The sequence below is a fragment of the Astatotilapia calliptera genome, chromosome 14 (genome assembly GCF_964374335.1).
Source record: "Astatotilapia calliptera chromosome 14, fAstCal68.1, whole genome shotgun sequence".
In the NCBI taxonomy this organism is placed as follows: Eukaryota; Metazoa; Chordata; class Actinopteri; order Cichliformes; family Cichlidae; genus Astatotilapia; species Astatotilapia calliptera.
The window spans coordinates 11,482,995-11,502,942 of NC_137435.1; the positions used below are offsets into that span (position 1 = coordinate 11,482,995).

Consider the following 19,948-nt stretch of genomic DNA (forward strand, 5'->3'; position numbering starts at 1 on the left):
TTTTCTGGGGACATGGCTCAGCTGCCTTTGTTGTCCTGTGTGATGATGTAATGGTGATGTAATCCAGTGGCAATACAGCAGGTGAAAACCGATCCAGATGTGAAGCTGTGCGCTTTATTGACCCCGTGAACGAAATGACATCCGGATGTTTTTTTTTTTTAATGAGTATAACAGCAGACGTCAGGGGTTATTTTTAATGAAGCATTTATATGAAACGTTTAAGCTTGAAACGAAATAATACCAGACTGGTGTGCTGCTCCATCGCCAGGGGGCGCCTCTCCCCTCTGACTGTGCTGTAGGTGTCTGAGTTGGATTCAGTTTTTCTTTATTTAATTTACATCTTTACTGCGAAACCTCTCTCACGTGTGACTTCACCAGCTGGCACTATGTATGTTTAGTTTTTTATTTATTTATTTAATTATTTATTTATTATCACTCTCCGACACTTTATGTGGACCCCTGATGGCGTCTAAGCTGATAAATAAACATTGATAATTATCAAATGTGAAATGAAAGAACGATGAGAGCCCACTGTAGCCGGACAAAGGCTCGATTAAAGCCTCATAAAGAGGGGATCACAGAGATAAAATGGTGTGAACAGAGCGTTTCAGCTCCTTGACTCCTCCTGCCTGGAGGAGGAGGAGGAGGAGGAGGCGGGACTCGGTGCACCTAAACAGACGGAGGGCTCTTGCTTTGCTCTCAGTGTGTCAATTCTGCATCACCAGAGGAGTCATCCGCACAGCTGTAGCAGCTCTGCCGGCCAACATAAACACTGCGGAGGGAGAACCGTTTCTCCAGCCTGTCTCGGACCGTCCAGCCTTTGTTGCCGTCAGACAGCTGAGCACTGCGGGAGGACGAATTTGCAGAGCCCGATCCGTCGGCGGCGGAAGGGACGTGATATGAACCCCTCATCGGCTTCACGGCAGCGCAGCTAGACAGCCCCGTTTGCGGGGGGATCGAGAGGACATTTGTACCTTTAACCTGCAGCCGAAGGCCCGACAAAAGCGACAGAACCTGCAGCCATGCCCGGGTTTGATTACAAGTTCCTGGAGAAGCCAAAGAGACGCTTCCAGTGTCCGCTCTGCAGCAAAGCGATGCGGGAGCCCGTCCAAGTGTCCACCTGTGGACACCGCTTCTGTGACACCTGCCTGCAAGAATTTCTGAGGTATGCTGTGTGTTTGTGTGCACAGGGATCCACCTCTTTGCAGGCGACACCGGAAATTACTGGCGTAGTTTCGGTCGAGCAGCAGTAAATAAAAGCAAAGGTGTGCCCTGCTCACCTTTCTTCCGTCTTGCCTGGGTCTGCATTAATGTTGGTCTATTGTGTAGCTGCTGCCCAGAGCAATAACACAATATGAGGCCTGGTAAACAATGCCTGGCTTTAACCCTCCTTCTCTTGATGTCAGGTGTGTTTTTTCTCTCTCTGCATGTGCAGCTTTAGCCTGGAATAATATTTCATCATTGTTAATTATCGCTTAGACTCATAAATGTGCAGATTTTTTTTTCTCCGAGTGTAATCTTTATGTTAAAGTTTGGGGGTTTCCCCCCCTTTTACATTAATTTTTCATGCTGTGGTGATTGTGGCCTGCAGAGGGCCCCTGCCTCCCCATCCTGTCTGTGTTTCTGGGCTGGGGTGGATGAGTCTGCGTGGGTTGTGTATGTGTGTTTTTTGAGTATGTTCTGGAGTCCAGGATTAGACAGTGGTTCATTGGTCGGGGGCATCTGGGGGCCACTGAGGGACCTTTCGCTCAGAGGTCAGCAGGATGGCAGACCTCCTCACCTTTTAATCTGTTCAACACTGGACTCAGTGTTAAGATCCCTACAAACAGAGTCTTTGTTTTGTTCCTTTCAAAGATGGCCCTGTTGCTAATTATCCCACTACACCTACAGGACTCTCAAGCAATACACAGAATCCCCCAACAGCTTACCTGCAGATCACACACACCTGCATCAGGAGCTTCTTCTCCAGCCTGATTGGCTGCAGTGTCACCATGTAAAGTAGTAGATGAGTTCAGATTGTCGACTTCTGATTTGTGTTTATGTGATGTTTAGTTGCATTAAAATGTGTGCAGAAAAGCACTATTGGCCCTAAAAGCCACATCACAAAGATTTAAAACAGGAAACAAACAGTTAACAAATTTAGTTAATACTTAATTATTTTTTTTATAAACTGAAAAAATTATTTTAAAGGTTAAAATTAACCTTGAAATATTTTGGTGCACTGATAAGTAAAATTTGTAGTTGATGATGATGATAGGGAAAAATCTAATTTTTGACCAAAATATCTGTTTTTAAATGGTTTAAAATTTCCTGCTTTTCTTTGTGTTATCTCATTTTACCTTAACTCGATTTGTGTTGTTTCCCTGTTGGTTGTGGACTATGAGACACTGAGAACTTTTTGTTTGTTTGCTTTTTTGAACAGAGAGTAGCCGATTAAATAAAAGATCTGATCTGTGTATTACAGTTGCGTTGCCCTCCACACTAGAAGGTCTAAAGACTTGATTGTGGGAGTTGTCATTCATAAGTTTGGCTTTTATTTCCCTTTTTTTTTTTTTTTTTTTTTTTTTTTTTTTAAATCTGTACAGTGCGGTCTAAATGTGACTCACACTGTTTTGGAAAAGCTGTCTGATTACCACATTGTTCTTTTCTTTTTTTTGAGCAAAAGTGCCGTCAGAACTTGATTCCTCCTCAATTTGAGAATTTGCTGGCGTAATAGATTCAAGTGAATGAAATGGGACTGAAGAACATTTGTAGTGTTTTGTGCTAAATATTTGAATTATTGGAAATATGATCATTAGTTGTTTCATGTGTAGGCTGAAAACTAAATTCACACATCAGATTTGAATAAAAGTAGATCTGGTCTCTTTGTTCAGACTATTCTATTGTTTTTATGTTATGGAGTCTGGATGGGATATGGGTGACAGCTGCTGTGATGTTTCAAATCTGAGCTGCAGTGATTAAATGGAAAGATAAATCGAGAAAGACAAAACACAAAGTTGCTTTTGTTTGAGACCCTAAAGACGACTGTCTCCAGTGTCTGATGCTTTGCTATAGTTAAACGTCACATTATAATTGTTCAAATGTAGTTTTATGAGTCATAAAAATGCTGCGGTTTCTTGGTTTGTCATTTTTCCTGTCAAGCTGATCTGCAGTTTAACATCAGTTATAAAATCAGCTATTTAGCTGAGACCAGTCTTCGGTTTTACTTGATGAAACACGAAGACACCCCGAGGGAAACTGGGATAACTTCTCTGTAAGTTCCAGTTGCTTTCAGGAAAGAGTGATGTCTTATTTGGTGATCATTCAGTCAGGCTTCCTGTGTCAGAACACAGTGACAGCACAGAGGTGGATTGACGCTATGAATATATTAGCTAGTTTGTCGTGAGCTGCTGGTTTGCAGTGTTTTGAGTCATCGGGAAGCCTCCTCTGGATTACTAAACAGCAGCAGATTGCATCTGGTTGAAAAGCAGAAAGAGTGCTGAACAAAGGGAGCGCGGGAGGAACAGTGTTGCTGCTGATCAATGAGTTTGGCCCGACGCTTTGTCTGCCTCATCCCGTCCGCCTCCATGTTCGTCCTCCAGTTTACGCTCTTTTTTTTTTTCTTTAACTCCCACAGACTGACTGAATTTAACTAAAGTTTCTCAACTTGTTAAAGTTTTAAATTGAGTAACATTGTGCCCCTGCGTGGTAGAGATGTCACATAATATGATTCCTCCCTGTACAGTTTACATGACCTACATCAAGTGAGCCTTACTGGAAGTGCATCTCCTCTTTAACAACACATCCTGAGTAAAGGAGCTAAAATGTGGGTGGTCGTTTTATCAATATTTACTAATGTTCACAGGTCATCTGTTGGCCATTGATCTGTTTATCATTCAATACTTAAAAGTATTTACACCTCTGATCAGTAAACTTAGGTGTTAGACTTTTTTAGCACCCATTGTATACAAGGTTAAAACTCTATTTCCAACTTATTAACAAATATGATCTTACACCAGATAATTAAATCTCTTTATTAATGGCCTAAAAACTGCAGAATAATGTATATAAACTTCTCCTGATGTCTCCAAATTTGTTACGAGCCACTTAAAACAGCTATTTTCTGAGCTTTTCATGAAGAGAGATGTGTGATAGTGGCACTAAGATGTCTAAATAAACTGTTTCCACATTCAGATTTATAATAATAGAATCACAATGACGTACAAGGTCACACTGTTTCACAGTGGGAACTCTGATCGTGCTTCAAAGGAGATTTCCTGCTCCACTTCCCAGGTAGATTAAAGCATAAATAAACATCTACGTGAACAGCAAATAGTGTTTTAGCAGCTCTTCCGCCGTCATGAAACAGCCGACAGGCTTCGTTCTCACCTCTTTAATTAACGAAGTGTGCCAGTCGAGGCCGTCGAGCGTGTGCGCCTTTTGTGAGCACGGTTCAAGTTTATTGAGGCTGACAGTCAGTAGTTAGCTAATGCATTGCCCATTGTGCAACTCAGCTGATCCTGTCTCTGAAGTTATTGAGGGCTATGTCACATCCAGTCCAGGCTTGCTTGGCCAGTATGCCCGCTTTCACATGGACGGCTCTGTCATCATCTCCGGAGACCCACTGCTCTGTCACAATAGGCCACAAGTAAGCAAATGCATGGCATTGCTGGAGCGTTAATCATCCTTTCTCACGAAATAATCCCTCAGATTTATTTAGAAATTTATATGGCGCAATATAACTGGGTTATAACACGCTATGTGGTGAGTGATACGTGCTTAATAACCAAATTCCTCATGAGAAGAACGGAGATGATCACAAATGACAGTAATGGCATGAGGACATGCAGAGAGCAACAACTACCAGGGTTAGTGCACCATCTTTGTAATTTTAAGGAAATTGATCCCGATCTGCACCACGATGCGATGCCTTCTTCTGTTAGTCATGCTCCATGTCTCCTCCGAGTTCTGGTTTCACTTTTAGTCCTAATGTGACAGTACTTGTCAGGTGCAAGCTGTAATAAGCGCCGATGTGAGGACATCCTAGGCTGGAGCCTATCCCAGCTGTCACAGGGTGAGATGTGGAGTACACCCTGCGCAGGTCCGTTCATGCTCACATTCACGCCTAGAGCTAATTGAGCATCAGCAATTAGCCTGTCTTTGGAGTGTGGGAGCAAACCGGAATACCTGGAGAGAGCCAACGCAGGCACAGGGAGACTCCTTCACTCGGGGCAGGATTTGTACCTAGGACATTCTTATTATGAGGCAACAGTGCTAATATGTTATATAAATATTTTGTATTATACCTCCAGGCAGACATAAGCCATGTGTGTTCAGATAGAGTTTTCTATCACCTTTTAAACCATTTATTTTGTTCATAGAACCACGAGGAGGCTAATCCTGTATTTCCACTTCAAAGAATGTCACAGTGGAGTGAAACGTCCCTGAGAGGCACTCAAGGAAACACATGAAGCGTTGTGGCTCTACTGTGTCTGAGCAGCCTCTGTTAGCATGTGATGCTAATGGCCTGTGTTTCCGCTTTGGGAGGAATGTGCAGCAGCAGCAGTCTTGGAGGTTCGCCCCCCCCAACACACACTCTTCTAAAGGGAGAGTCATGGGGTAAAAGCAGCCCTGCCCTGCAGCTTTAACACACTCTGCAATCAAATAGAAGTCACATGCCTCAGTTGCTTGGTGTCTACTGACCAGGGCAGACTTTGTTTTAGCCACACTGAGGCTCTAATAAAGGACAATAAACACTTAATAGTTGGGCTTATGATCGAGCCACACATGCCAGGCCTCACGGCTCGGCAGTGCCGGGACTCCTGAGCCAGAGTAAAGCCTCACAGTGTAACTGTGGGGCCTCTGTGGGGATGATGCAGTGCAGCGCCACGGCCTTGACAGGGGTGTAATTGGTTTGTTCAGCTCGGGAGCATCTCTTCCTACAGGCCCTCCGCGCATTCGTACAGCACAACTGCTGACTTACCCGGAGTCACGAGTGGCTCCAAAGTGGGCTAATGTGAGAATTTTTCACGGCTCGATTATTCACTGTCCGAAAGCCAGGCCAGTGTTTTTCGCAGCAGACCTTGATTCGTTTTAACTTTGACATGTCCTCTGTGTGTAGCACAGCATTTTTCCCCACTCCTCACTGATGTAGGTGATACTCGCTTTTTCAGCTGTGCTCTCCCACGTTTTTTACACTGTGGATGTCCTGATGCACAGCCACAGAACACCTTGTACCTCACTCTCCTTCCTCTAGCATCTGTCTAATCTAATATGTGAGCAGTGTGGTAGTAAAAAACTGATAAGTTACCCGATTGGAAGTGTTTCCAAGAAGCCAAGTGGACTTATTAAAAGCTTAGCGTGAGCATTTTTGCTTAATAAACTATTTAAATTATTAATGAAACGGCTAAATTGTTGCTATAATGATTGTCTGATTGGCTACTTTTTCAATAAATTAATGAACTGCTCTAACACTACAGTCAACAACTCTTTTATTACTTTGTTAAAAAGCCAAACCCTTTATTTTCAAAACATAAATCTATAATAAAATTACTTTCCTTTGTCTTTATGTGAAAAAAGTAGGCCAGGCCTTCTATATGGAAGTGAGTTATTTGCCAGATGACTTCTTTGTCGGGTGTGGTGAATTCTTTAAGTCGTGGGCGGCACTATGGTACAGTGGTTGCCTCACTGTCACTTCATAGCTGAGAGGTTCTGAGTTCCTGGGATCTTTCTGTGTGGAGCTTGTCCAGAATACGTTTCCTGAAGGTGCTCCGGTTTCCTGCCACAGCCCAAAGACATGCTCGTTAGCTTAATGGGCCATAGGTGTGGATGTGAGTCTCGGATATTCTCATTCGGTTTTCAGTGTGAAAGCTAATTTCCCAAAAAGTAAACAATTTCTGTGCTGATGAAATTTCCTCATTCAAAGCTGTTTAATCAGTGGTTTATAAAGTTTCTATAAAGACTGTATTTGCTCTTTTACTGAAGCTGGTTTGTTAGGATGTGATTCTAAGACTAGGGATTGATATTGATTAAAATACACCTCACAGGTCTGATTCTTTATCGAGTCCCTCGTTGGTTTTGCATCCACATTCTGAGTGTAACACACGCAGGTTTTATCATCAGAGACTGAACAGACTGTAGGAACAGAGCAGAAAAACAAAGTTTGCATGTGACTCAGGTGTGTAAAAGCTCCACTTGTTTGAGTTTGACGTCTGTCTTTGTAATGCACAGCTGTCAGAATCACAATGCCAGCATTATTAAGCTTGGAGGCACCATTCAGATGGATTGTGCAATTTTAAACTAGTTCGGATTTAACCAAAACACTAAACAGGTGTGATCTGAGCTCAGAGCGTTTGGCCTGTTTGGCACACGATGATCTAAATGTGTCCCCCTTTTAACTTTGTGATGAATTCCCTTCTGTCCAAAGGGATGTATAGAGGGGCACTCTGGCTGCAGTGACAGGACGTTTCTTAAAGGGCTTAATGGAGCTGTGTTGTATTAGTGCTCAATGTTGTGTGTAAGTCTGCCACTTGAGGCAGCTGGGTCTTTGTGCCTCAGTGGGTGTCTGTGTCTGAATGGGAGCAGAGCCATGGATGACTGGTGAATGACTGCGTGTTCGCTGCCATTTCCATCCTGCGGTCCTGTCACAGAGACATTCACAGTCCCCCCGCAGGTGTCCCAACACTGCACAGACTTCCTGGGTCCAGATCCGGAGTCTCAACAGTGATCAGCAAGCAGCGTACAGAGAGATGCTGTGTTCAGGCGAGGCCTCCGCTCTACACTTTGGGGTCTGTGAAGGCCTATCAGAGCTGTGCAATCAAGCCGCTGTCAGCTGTTGCACTCGGGGTGATGGAGCTGGAAAGGGTCCCATAAACTTTAACACATCAATGCATAGAAGGAGTCGGAGGATAAAGAGGCGTGCAGAGATAAAACATGGTGCGCGACACTGCAGCTTTTGTCTGGGAAAAGAGCAGTTGGTGCTCTGAATGCCACCTAAATGTACCTGCAGAGTCGAGCAGCAGTCACCAGCTGCTGTGAAGGTGTGACACCCACACCTTTCTAATTCTAGCAGCAATTACTGACAAGGAAGTTAGTCACTGAAAGTCCCTGAGCTCACCACACGGCTGGACTTTGAAATTAATGATTGCATGGAAAGTCACTGATGTTTAAAGTTTAACGTGAACCAAGTTTACAGCCCGAGCAATCGAGTTCAGCTGCAGCGCAACATGAAAGTGGAGATCCTCAACCAGTGTAGTTTGGTTCATTTTGTGCTTTTTGAACTACAGGTGCAGCCACCCGGTGGCTTCACGCATGTTCTTGATTCATAATTGCGTCTGTACGAACCAAGCACCCATTTCTGTTGCAACCAGTGTTATTTCAGTTTAGCTGCACATAAGCTGAAGATCTAAGTCTGAGAATATAATCCCGAAAAATAAAAGAAAACAACCTCAAATTGCCATGTCTCATGGGTGTAAGGAAATGGATGTTGACATCTAATAGCCCATAATTATCCATGTTTAGACAGGAGAGGATGAAATGATCTGCAGCCAACTTTAATGTTGCTTGTTATAAACAGCAAACAGACAGAATTATTACACAGTCAGATTAAATTTGTTGTTTTTGGGCTGCGACCACAACGGCTTCACGTGACTTTGCTTACATACCATGCAAACCCACTTCTTCCCCCCCCCCCACGAAAAGTAGAATGGAAAAAAAAAAGTGCAGCAGGGAGAACAAAAATACGTTTATAGAAGTCGTTCACTCCTGAGACTGACGGATAGATGTGAGCCGAGGCTGTTTCAGGATAAGACGCTTGTCTCCTGGGAGGAAGCGGAGAGAGGCTTTAGAGATGCAGCTGTGATGATGACATTGCTGAGAGAAAGCGCCCCGGCCAGTTCACACAGCTGCAGAGGCCCTCCAGTAGAGAAAAGATGTCATTATGAGATTCATATTTTGACGGATGTAAAGAAACGAGAGCGTGCGCTCGAGTTCGGATGAAACTCGGAGCCACTTTGGGCTCTTGGGTGGATTTTCTGATGGAGATGTTTCGCATTCAGGTTGTGTCATCTGGATGTGTTTTTTATTTGTTTTTTTAATAATAATAATTCTTCTCTTCTGAAAGGCCCCTGGAACCGATTATGCGAGCTCAGACAGGAACACATCCTGAATGACTTCGGAGGCTTTCACAGACTTCTCCATAAAGCCAGACTACCTGACCCCACACACTGTGTTTCCACTGCTGTTTGTGGTTTGTGTCAGAATGTTTAGATGAAGGTTAATTTGTGGTTTAGGGAAAGTAAGTCAACTTCCATCCACTTGAATGACTTCAAATCATGGATTCATGTTACCCGATGAAGTGCCGGTATAACAGCCTAAAAATGAAATACAGGTTTGTTGAGATAAAAGCAAATTGCGGCTTATTACAAGTGCAGATTTGGTTCATAGTACTTACAATGAAGAGGTAGTTGGTTACAATATAGGTTTTGTTGCGCAGTTGTGGTTGTTTTTTATCGGCTGTCATGAGACTGTAATCACTGACTGTGTAAGTATTGTTAAAAACAGGTAAGGTGGGCGAACAGGACGATTATTTGTAGGTAAAATTAGGGCTAAAGGTGATAATTAACGGATTAGTTGCTCTTTAGAAAACATTTTTTACATTGTGGCTGTAACTGACAGTTATGTGGCGGTAGTTTAAAGTAATTTAACAGGCTTAGGGAGATACTAATTCAACTAAATGACTCATTAATAACAATACTAGGTTGGTGTGAAGCTTAGTGAAAATTAGCAACTGTAAGTTAACGGTCACAGCAGGTCAAACGAGGCCGTCTCAACAAAACTGCAAAGAACTGAAGAAATGTTTCGGAAGATAACAAAGAAATTTGTTCAATTCCCATATAATTGACTGATTTTCCGAAGACGACATTCGACGACGTTCCCTGTACCCTTAGTGATGAGTTTTGAAATGTCGATAAAGATTTATTAACAATAGTTTTTCAGGGTTATCCAAGCAGAGACCACCCTCACTAACTTGTGACGCACACAGAGTCATCTGGTCTATATGTAGGCCTGAAATATGACAGAAACTGTTCAGCTCAGAAGAGAGCTTCAAGGGTTAGTCCTAGCTGGCTTTTAAAGGGTAAAGAGTTGAGTTATTTATTTATTTATTCACCCAAAACATGATAAACAAGGCAAACAAACAGGAAAAACCACTGGCTTGCTTTTACCTTAACCCACAGAGGCCTGTGTAAATGGGATGTAATGTTTCCCAGTAGACGCCTGGTTTGCATGTAACCATGCGAATATGCCTGTGAATATATTCCTGAGTGTTCGTGAGGCCCAATAAGAGGCCGTTATAGACATGCCTCGACTTGCCCTTGCCTATAAGAGCTCCTTTAAAATGAATCCCGCAGCCCTTTGCGCCCGAACAAAGGCTGAAAACATTCCTGCTATGCATTGAAGCACCTTGCTCCTCGCACAGCGAGCATGCTGGGACCGAGCTGCTCAGCCCAGCCCTGATGCTGGACCACAGCCAACTGGCCCAGATCTGAAAAGCGTGACTAGTGCTTACATGTGCCCGAGTATGTATACTATGTGAAGCGGCTCAGATAATAATATGTGTATATGAAACCACATACATGCTCTCTGCCTGTTCCCGCTGCTGATTTTAGGGTTCAGCGGCAGATACTTTAAGGTTTGAGTGTTCAGCCCGGCTCCATCTGCTCCCCTCTCGCACTAATCGACTCGCCGCTCATTCAGCGTGTTTGTCTTGTGCACAGGTCACCGAGCTGACGGACCCAGCGCACCGACACACGTGTTTCGACTCTCACACAGATTATTCCAGCAGGGCGCTTTCTCATTTGAAGCTGTAAGGCTGAAATCGCATCTGGAGAGTGCAAACAGACGCCATCAAACCTCAAATTAGGGCTGATTAACGAGTCATTTTCAGGCAAAAATACTGAACATTTTTCTAGTTTCAGCAGCTGAACTGTGAGGTTTTCTGGCTCTGGTATTTAGTTTTTTATATTTAACAGTCAGCAGTGGGCTGTTTGGACTGTTCTCACCAAAATTTCATCAAATAATCGGTGAAGTAATCTGCCAGCAGATAGAATTCGAACTGGTTAGAGTGATGAAGACATCACCTTGGACTAATACTGAGGAGATATGACTGTGGAAAGATTTCTGAGAAGTAATTTTGATGATGCAGCAGCTTTGTGAGTTTATTTTACTTGAATCTTCGTCAGACTTCTTTATATTGAAGGTGATGTCTCGTTATTCATGAAGGAAGTGAAACTTGCACATACTTTTAGACAAAACATCTGTAATCTAATCCCTAATTTCCTTCGGGATTAATAAAGTTTTCTGATTCTGATCTGTCCCGGAGTGAGAAATGTGCACTAATGCAGCTTTTTGCGTGCAGCTTATGCGCCTTAAACCACATGCTCTTGTTTTGTCGACTCAATGCCTCTTGTTTGCATCAGGGAGTAGTCTTTAGGCTTTCGGGGCTGACAGGAAGGCATGTGAGGAATCTCTGTTCGAGGTCTGAAAGCGGAGCAGCTGGGATCGGGAAGTTGGCGGCTCGCTGCCGAGGCACCTGTCCTCAGTGAAAGGCTCCTCTGTCGAGCCGAACAGGTGTCTGCAGAGCAGTTAAGCCCCTCGCTTGAAGTGAACACACTCTGAATTATAGTCATTTATTCACAGGGCCTTCCGTCAATGTTAAGGTCACTGTCCATTGGCCCTGAGCCTTTCCGCCTGCCCTCTTTTTTCAGTGATGAGGGCTTCCTTCCTGCCAAGGCTCTACATCTTCCTCTCATCTATTTTTCTGCGGTGGCCCTTTAACCGAACAGCTCAATGACTCCCTTGTGTTTTTGCCTCAGGATCTTTCTCACAACTCATTTACTGATGCGTCAACGCAGCGTTATTGTGCCTGGCCTCCTCCTTCCTCCTTCTGAACGGGCCAACTTTGAACCCCCGATGGGGTGGCGCAGGAAGCGATCAGGTGCACCTCCAGATGGGTCAGTCACCCTGTTCAGAATGAAAGAGCGTTTGTTTACTTCACCTCCTCAGCTCAGAGACTATAGAAAGAAGACCAGATCAGCTGATTGTGGGTTTAGAATATTATTAGTTATTAGTTTCCAACAAGCAGCAGACAAACAAATGATACTAATTTCACTGTTGACAATCGAGAAGCCCTGGAGTAACAAGGCTACTTATTTAATGTCTTGCTTCAGAAAGTGCCATACAGACGCCCCAATTAATACTGCAGCTCAAGCAGTGCAGCTTATATTCCAGCTGAAAAAACAAGATTTTATTATGAGTAATGGATGACATCTGTATTTGTTGCTAATTCCTCTATTTTTCCTCCCCCTCTTCTTTTATGCGCTGATTGAAAAATCTTGTCATTTATCTCATTGTTGCTCCCAGCAACAGGGGCAGGTTGAAGAATCGGTGCTCGAGGAACAATTCAAACTGAGGCGTTTTTGAAACAAAGGAGGCGATTTGACGTCAGCGCCTCGCCTCGCCGAACAAAGAGACCGCGTCCACAGAGCAGGCAGAGAAGTGGACAACTGCAGGAGGCCCAGCTTTGAGGTGCCTCACAGATCAGGCACGTGGGAGGGGGTGTGGGGAGGGGGCTCTCTGTGTTGGTTGGTAGGGACTGAGCCTGATAAGGAGAAGCCAGAGCCACAGCCCGTCTGAGGTGTGATTCCAGTAGGTGATAATAAGGGCAGCGAGAAGGGATTGTGTGTGTTTTTTGTGAATTAGTGCGTGTGTGTGTGTGTGTGTGTGTGTGTGTGTGTGTGTGTGTGTGTGTGTTCACTGTCAACCATACACGCACACACACCTACTTCCAGTTACCATGGACACAAAAGCACAGGACCTAAAATTGTCACTGCCTGCCGGTGATGTGCACACCTCTCAGGCCCGAATCAGCTTACTGACACATCAGGAAAAAGGAGCTTTTCCGCTCGCTGTTCAGTGGAAATTCAAACGAGCCGGAAGCAGACGTTCGCGTTACGTAACGCTGATTTCTTCGATATCTGACAGTACAGCGAGGCATTAAGGTGAGCAGGATTGAGGAGGAGAGTTAAGACGGCGCTGAGAGGCAAAAGTTTTCAGTTTTTCTGCCTGAGAGGAACACAAGTGACTCATGACACATCAGACTCGCGGCTGTGCCTCCCGCGCTCTGCTGCTGCGATAACAGTGAATCACAACGACGCAGATCGCAGACTCTGACAAGAGGAAATCCAAGTCGTTATCCTCGCTCCAGTCTTCAGTTCACTGTGACCTCAGACACACTGTGGCAAAGTTGCAGTCTAAAAACTAAATTCTGTGGAAATTCATTGGGTCCAGACATAAAAACCTCTTTATCTCGGATTAGACTCGTCCACCTCAGGCCAATTCACATTTCTTCCTCTGTGTTGTTCCTGTGGGGTCGGACCAAAATAACTTCTTCACACAGCAAAGCTGATAATGGTTTACCCACACCTGCTATCTCTTCCTATCTCTCTCACACATAGCAGACCAGCTGTGAGGGAGTGTGTGTGGAGTACTTATCTTTGAAGGCCTGGGAAGAGCAGACAGCTGTTTATTGAAGGCAGGGCTTCTTTTTCTGGTGTATCTAGTTTGATTAATGGAAGTTGCTGCTCATTATACTGACCCGATGAGAGGAAACAACAGTGCTTATTTATTCTCTGTGCACAAGTCAGACTCTTTTTTTTTTTTTTTTTTTTTTCTCCTAAAATGCTAACTAATGCTATCCAGGATCAGCAGCTGGGGGTGCTTTTCTACCAGAAAATATGTCAAATATGGCATTTATGATTCGTACCTATTTTTTGTACCTGTGACATTTAGATGCCTCGTATAGTTCAGGCCTCCGAGCCACTATCTCAGCAGACTAACCAATCTCAGTACTAACTCACATCAGCTGATGGATCAGCCGATATCCTTTAGCCCACTGTTCTAGGCTTCCTCCACCTGTAACAATGCTCTTGTCATTGCTTCTTTCAAAGCAGAGCCATACTGCCAAATATGAATTACAGTGGAAGGAGATTGTTTTCATGTTTTGACTCATTTTAACATTTTTTTTCATTACATTTACTTTCACATTTTTGATGTTTTTAAGAATAAGGTATAATGGATGTTTTCCACCTGCTTTTCCAAGGTTAACAGGTGCACATCAGTGAAAAGATCTGCTACGATCCATAAGCTATTACAAGTGGGAGGGGCTATCTGCATTGCCCACCTGCTGCAGTCTCTCAGTGGAGTTGTGATGGAGAAGTTCTTTGGCATAATCTGCAGACCGATCATTTGCTCCTGAACTTGATTGAGATGTGTCTGTGGTCTGAATTTGTTCACTTTTTAAAAAAAAATCTGAGCTTGTTTTCTTTGCTCTACATATTTCCAAAGTGATTGTCAGTCAGTCTGCAGTAAATAATAGTGTTAACTGATGAGTGATGAGCTCTGTGTTTCTCTGAGACTCTCTCCTTCAGGGTATACGGCTCATTTGCTTGCTGTAAAAACAACAGTCTTCTTTGTCTGGTGAGGGCCTTGGCATTGAAAGTCGACTCCATAATAAACGAGCAAACCGAAGCACTCTCCTTACGAATTGCTATAAAATGTGATTTATGCTGAGAGCATGCAAAGCAGCAGCAGCAGTTCCTCCTCTCCTACTCTTCTGCCATGAGCTCATGCGCCTATAGGTACTAAATGGTGAAATTTTAGCTCTAAGTGGCTTTTGATTGATGCCGTGCCTCTGGTGGCCAGGTCTGTCCTAAATTCTCTTTAAAGTTGAAATGTCCCTCTTGGCGTCTGGGCGAAACAGATCTTGGCGGTTCTTAAAGTCATAAAACAAACCCCACAGAGAGCAAAACGAGGTCATTACGCAGGAAAAATGCTCTGCTAGGACCAGTTAACAAATCACTGGCATATTCCTCGTCATTCTTCCAGAGAAGATAAAATGGTCTTGTTTGTTTGTTTGTTTAAAGGCATTTTGACCACATGCGTTTAGCCTAATAGAATATAGAAGCCTACACCTCTGTGTGGAAATGTAGTTTTGTGTTTTGATGTTATTTTTATTCCTGTGTGCGAAGCAGAGATGCTCCATCGTGACCGATCGCAGCTCGTCTTACTCGCTGAACTGTCCTTGCATTTAAATCTTGAGTTAATCCAGTATTTGTGTGAAGGACTGATTTTTTCCCATCCAGTGTCCAAACTAATCAGAGAAAGCGTGTTCAAAGTAAAATGCGTTATGATGCAGAATATGCTTATCTCTGGATTTACTGGGCATTAACCTCCTCACCTCGCTGTCAACCATCTGTCAGATACGCTGACCTGCGGCAGTGTCCCAGCTCAGAGAGACGTTTATGAGAAGATGTGAAATGGTTTGCAAAGGAAGAAGAGTGTGGATGCTATTTCTGCTGAATATGAATGTGCAGCTAGCAGCTCAATATAGTGGAAGTGGGCACAGCCTGGCTCTGTGCGAAGGGTTTTGTGCGGATTAAACAAACAAGATATAAAGTGGTTAGTTAGTGAGCTTTAGAGGTGTTAGTAAGCAGATTTTGGACTGTGCCAGACTAGCTGAGCCCCCCCTCCTGTTTTCAGCCTACTAATGTGTTCTATGAAGCTGCACCAGGAGACCATGGAGCTGGCCTAGCTCTGTCCTAGAGTAAGAAAAATCCACCCACAATGATACAGAGACCTTTTAAAGAGCCAGGCTGACTGATTCCCTGTTTCCAGTCTTTAAACTGAGCTGACTGCCTCAAACTAAACACCTGAATGAAAACATTTTCTTTATTTTTTTTGAGCAGCACACCTCATGCCTTATTATTGCAGACGTCACAAACTGATTGAAAATGCTCTTATTTTGACAGGCAGCTTGTACAATAGCTCGAAGCGCGCTGCTGCTTCCACACTTAATCTGCATTAGTGCTGCGATTTCATGTTGTGCTTCTCCGTGATTGTGGCTCCAATAGCTGATTCATTAATGCTGTTTTGAGGGGGGAAATGAGGTGACTCTGTCTGCTACTGCGTCTCCGCTGCCATATGCATACAGTTGGCTTGTGGCTCTCGTTTGAGTAGACCAGACTTTGCCTCCCCGTCCGGTGTAGGCGCTCCACGAGATTAACTGCGGCTCCTCAAAGCCAGCCGTCATCGCTGCATATTGCTCTTTTGAGCAGAAATCTGCCTTCTGAACTAAAATTAGACCAGCCATCTGTGATTAAAACTGCTAAATATCGCACGCGTCTGGAGAAATGTAGAGCATGTAGCTGCTTCCATTTGTTGCTGAATTATAGCTGATCACTCTCCAGCTCCTTTGTAGCTTTTGAATCTTCACAAATTGGTGACAGTGGATAGTAAAACAGAGAGTGGGGTATTTCTCACCTGCTGCAACCTTAAATGCAGCTTTTAGCACTTCTTCAATGGCCAGTAAGTCCTTCTCACATGTGTGACATGTTAAACCTCAGGACTTTCATTGATCTCCAGATGCAGTCCTCCACCCGCCCCGCCCCTCCACAAACCGCCCTTCAGATCAAACGTAAAGCATCTCCTTTCAAGCTCTGCTTTCCTTTCATGTACGCAGTGCGGGCTCTGTTCGTGCGGGTACGCCTCCGTTATGGTGGTCTCTCTCGTTTCCTTTTTTTTTTTTTCCACTTTTGCTGTATACTGAGTGGGTGAGGGTGACTGCACTCATGCATGCATGAGCTCAGCTCCCGATACAATTGATGGGACCTCTCTCTTTTTTTTCTCTCTCTCTGCAACTCCCCCACCACCCTGCTCCCAGATCAGCAGCAGTTAATGAAAGTGGATTGATTTTCCTGTACCTCCTGCATCCAACGTTTAATCTGGGGGATGAAATCGACCAGGAAAACAAAAGATCCTACTGCATTCTGTTATATTATGTCTTTGATTGCCTGCCAAGTTCCTTAGAAAACAGTCTGCGTTGGTATAAAACTGGCATAACTGGCACTGACATCCATATGACTTGAGGCATTTTAGTGGAAGAGTTGGACCATTTGGGAAATGCACTTATTGGCTTCTTTGTCAAGATAGAGGAGTGATACTGCTCTCTAGAATATTAGATCCTAATCAATCTTGTCTTGAGTAATTTATAATTGAGTGTTTTTTGAAGTTATCGGTGTTGTGCACATGCCTGCAGGTATTTAACAGACGTCGAGGCGAGGCTCCTGAAACTCTTGAACCTGATTTACCTTTTATCATTTAACTGTGCAGAAACCTTCAGATAGCTCTTTCATTTTTTTGATCCGGAGCTAAGCTGACAAGCTGCTTCAGCTAACTTCATATTTAACCTGGAAATGAGCGCTATCAATCATTAAACCCTTGCTCCTTTCATAATATCCAAGGTGCGACCTAGGAGGGCGTCTTGAGTTTATGACTGCTATAAATTTAGTGTCAGTGGAGGAGCTGGAATTCAGTTTCTGTTATACCCCCCTCCTTTTTCTGTTAAAGACTCATGTCAGAGCCTGATCACGCTGATGGAAGGAGACAGTGTGGGGGGGATTATAACTACTTGTATGTGCCGTCTCCCCTCCTCACACACTTAAGGATGGATTATGCATCACACAAGCTTGCCTTCAGCTTTCAGAAAACTACTCCTCCTCTTCCCTTCAGCCCTCCATATATGGTCTTCCTTCCTCCCCTCTCCTGCTTGCCCTCCGAAAGGTGTTTTTTTTTTTTTTTTTTTTCTTCTTCTTTGTGTTTTCCTCGTGGCTGTGTGGCTGAGCTACGCCTCTGGTCGATGAGATGAGTCATCGTCATCTAATTGCTCTCAAATTCAGACCGACCGCCAGGTTTCACCTCTCGAGCGACTGAGTTCTACTTTTTATAATCGCACAAAAGGTTATTTCTGTCCAGGAGATGTAGGTGTGTGTTTTCTGGAAACCAATAACACATCAATGGAGCTTTATTGTGTAATGCTACAAGTACAACCAGGTCTTTGTGTGTAGAAATACATCAAAATTAAAGAAGTTAGCAGAATAATTATGTTATGAACTGAAAAATATGTTCAATAAAAGTTCATCTGTTAATAGCAAACCTGTGTTAGCTTCAGTTTATCCCCTTTATTCATACAGAAAATGTAATCCTGTTCAAATGCATGCGTTGAGGTCACGTGTTATTGGTGCATATTTATGATCATTTATTGCAGGCCTTCTCAGGACACAACATCACATCTGATGTTGTGTTTTGGAAATTTAAAGGACAGTCCCTGGAAATATTCTCTTACTGTTGGGTCACACTTTGAGTACGCTCAGTCAGAGCTCTTAGATGACACGGAGCGCAGGGCAACATTCACCTTTATCTGCTTCCGGTGCTACTGCCGAGCTGACATTAAAAAAACAAACAAACAAACAGATTTTTGTCAACCTTTGGATGCTGTGAGAACATGTGCGAACTCTCTCACAGATGGCTCGTGTTCACAAATGTCAACACGGTGAGGTGAACTGCTCAGAGAAATGAATAACATTGCATAAGCGATGACGGCATGAGCAGGGATGGCCTCAGGTGTCCTGATCTCCACTGTTTTGTGTGTGGTCAGAAAATTGCCTGCGTATAGGCACGAAACAAATTCCCAGTAGCTTCGAAATCCACTTTTCTTCTTTTGTTCAGGTTTTTGTAGGTGGCGTCTGTGTAGCTCATAGTAAAACCGTCCTTTAATGGTTTTTTCTATCTTGGTACACATTTGTTCTCAGCGAGTGTGTTGCATGGGGTGCAGGAGATGAAGCCAGGGAACGAGGCCAGACATCCACCCACACACACTCACACTCTCTCCAGTAGTAGTAGTAGTGCCTTTCTTCCACTTGCATCATTTTATTCCTGCTTCAGCAAAGTAACGCAACAAAAATAGTCCTTTTCTGGATAAGGAACATGGAGAACTGAAAGTGTGAAAGTTCAATTTACAGGGAATTATGCAACAAAACTTTGAAAACAGTTACATTTTCCGCCTTTATTTGAAGCGCCATCTGACACAGCGTCACATGTGGTTTATTTCTCTCTTGCTGATGACCATGACCTACAGACTGTCAGCCATTGTTGCTTCATATTAAACAGCTGTCAGTGGCTGTTAGTGACCAACACAGGAAGTCAGATAGGATTTTACAGGTGTCATATTCCAGACTGGATCCTGCTAAACTCAACAAAAAGATCTGTCAAAAACTGTAAGAATAATTTTAGGGTAAAAACAGTAGTGCAAAATGTAATAGTCCGTCCTCTCTTCTCTTTAGTTTAGTTTTCGGGGCATATGATAAAGAAACTGTGTTTGACCAAAATTTACTGACTGTCTTGTGACTCCTTTGCTAAATAGTAACTGAGCTATGAGCCATTAGATGGCCTCGGTGTGAGGTTCAGTAATAATATCTGTACTTTACAGAGTAAAGACGGAACAGAAAACTGTACAAATTTAGCTCAGACGATAATAGCAGCCTTATAAATTGGACACTAAAATGTCAGGTGCGTAACAGACTGAAGGACAACAATAGAGATGCAGAAAAACTATATGCTATTCGTGTAAAATGTTAGATTTAGTTTAATTTTTCTCTACAAAAATTGAGTCAATCTGCTGCTATTTTTCTTTGAAATCCTTTATTTATCAGGCAGACAGGTGTCCAAAACCTGATAATGTCAAATGAAGGAAAAAAACAAAACACTTTCACATTTACAAATTGTAAACAAAGAAATGTGTGGGTTTTTTACTTTATATAAAATAACTACTTCACTAGTCATTTCACACTTATGTTCTACAGCCTCAGTTTAAATAAACGTTCTACACCAAGACGTTTCAGTGCCAACCTCTTTTAATTATTGCTATACTATGTGAAAAGGTCACCGTGCTTCCTAGTAGGCAATAGCTTTGCCTTCCAGAAGCGTCAGAGGGCTTATGCACAATATAATCTCCAACAAACCACAGGTATGGACAGCTTATCCTGTAGGAATTAAGCGCTACACAAGCAGCTGTCAC

General features: G+C 43.4%; 1 protein-coding gene across 2 annotated transcripts in view; it reads left to right on the plus strand.

Moving 5' to 3' along the window:
* The first annotated feature begins 97 nt into the window (after positions 1-97).
* The window catches only part of traf4a (tnf receptor-associated factor 4a), a 37,373-nt gene continuing 17,522 nt past the window's right edge, over positions 98-19,948 (plus strand). For both annotated transcript variants that reach the window (XM_080288351.1, XM_026192213.2), the window contains exon 1: positions 98-1,165. In XM_080288351.1, the coding sequence (XP_080144477.1) occupies positions 1,023-1,165 (143 nt within the window). In that variant the 5' untranslated portion in view covers positions 98-1,022. The remainder of the gene's footprint in view (positions 1,166-19,948) is intronic.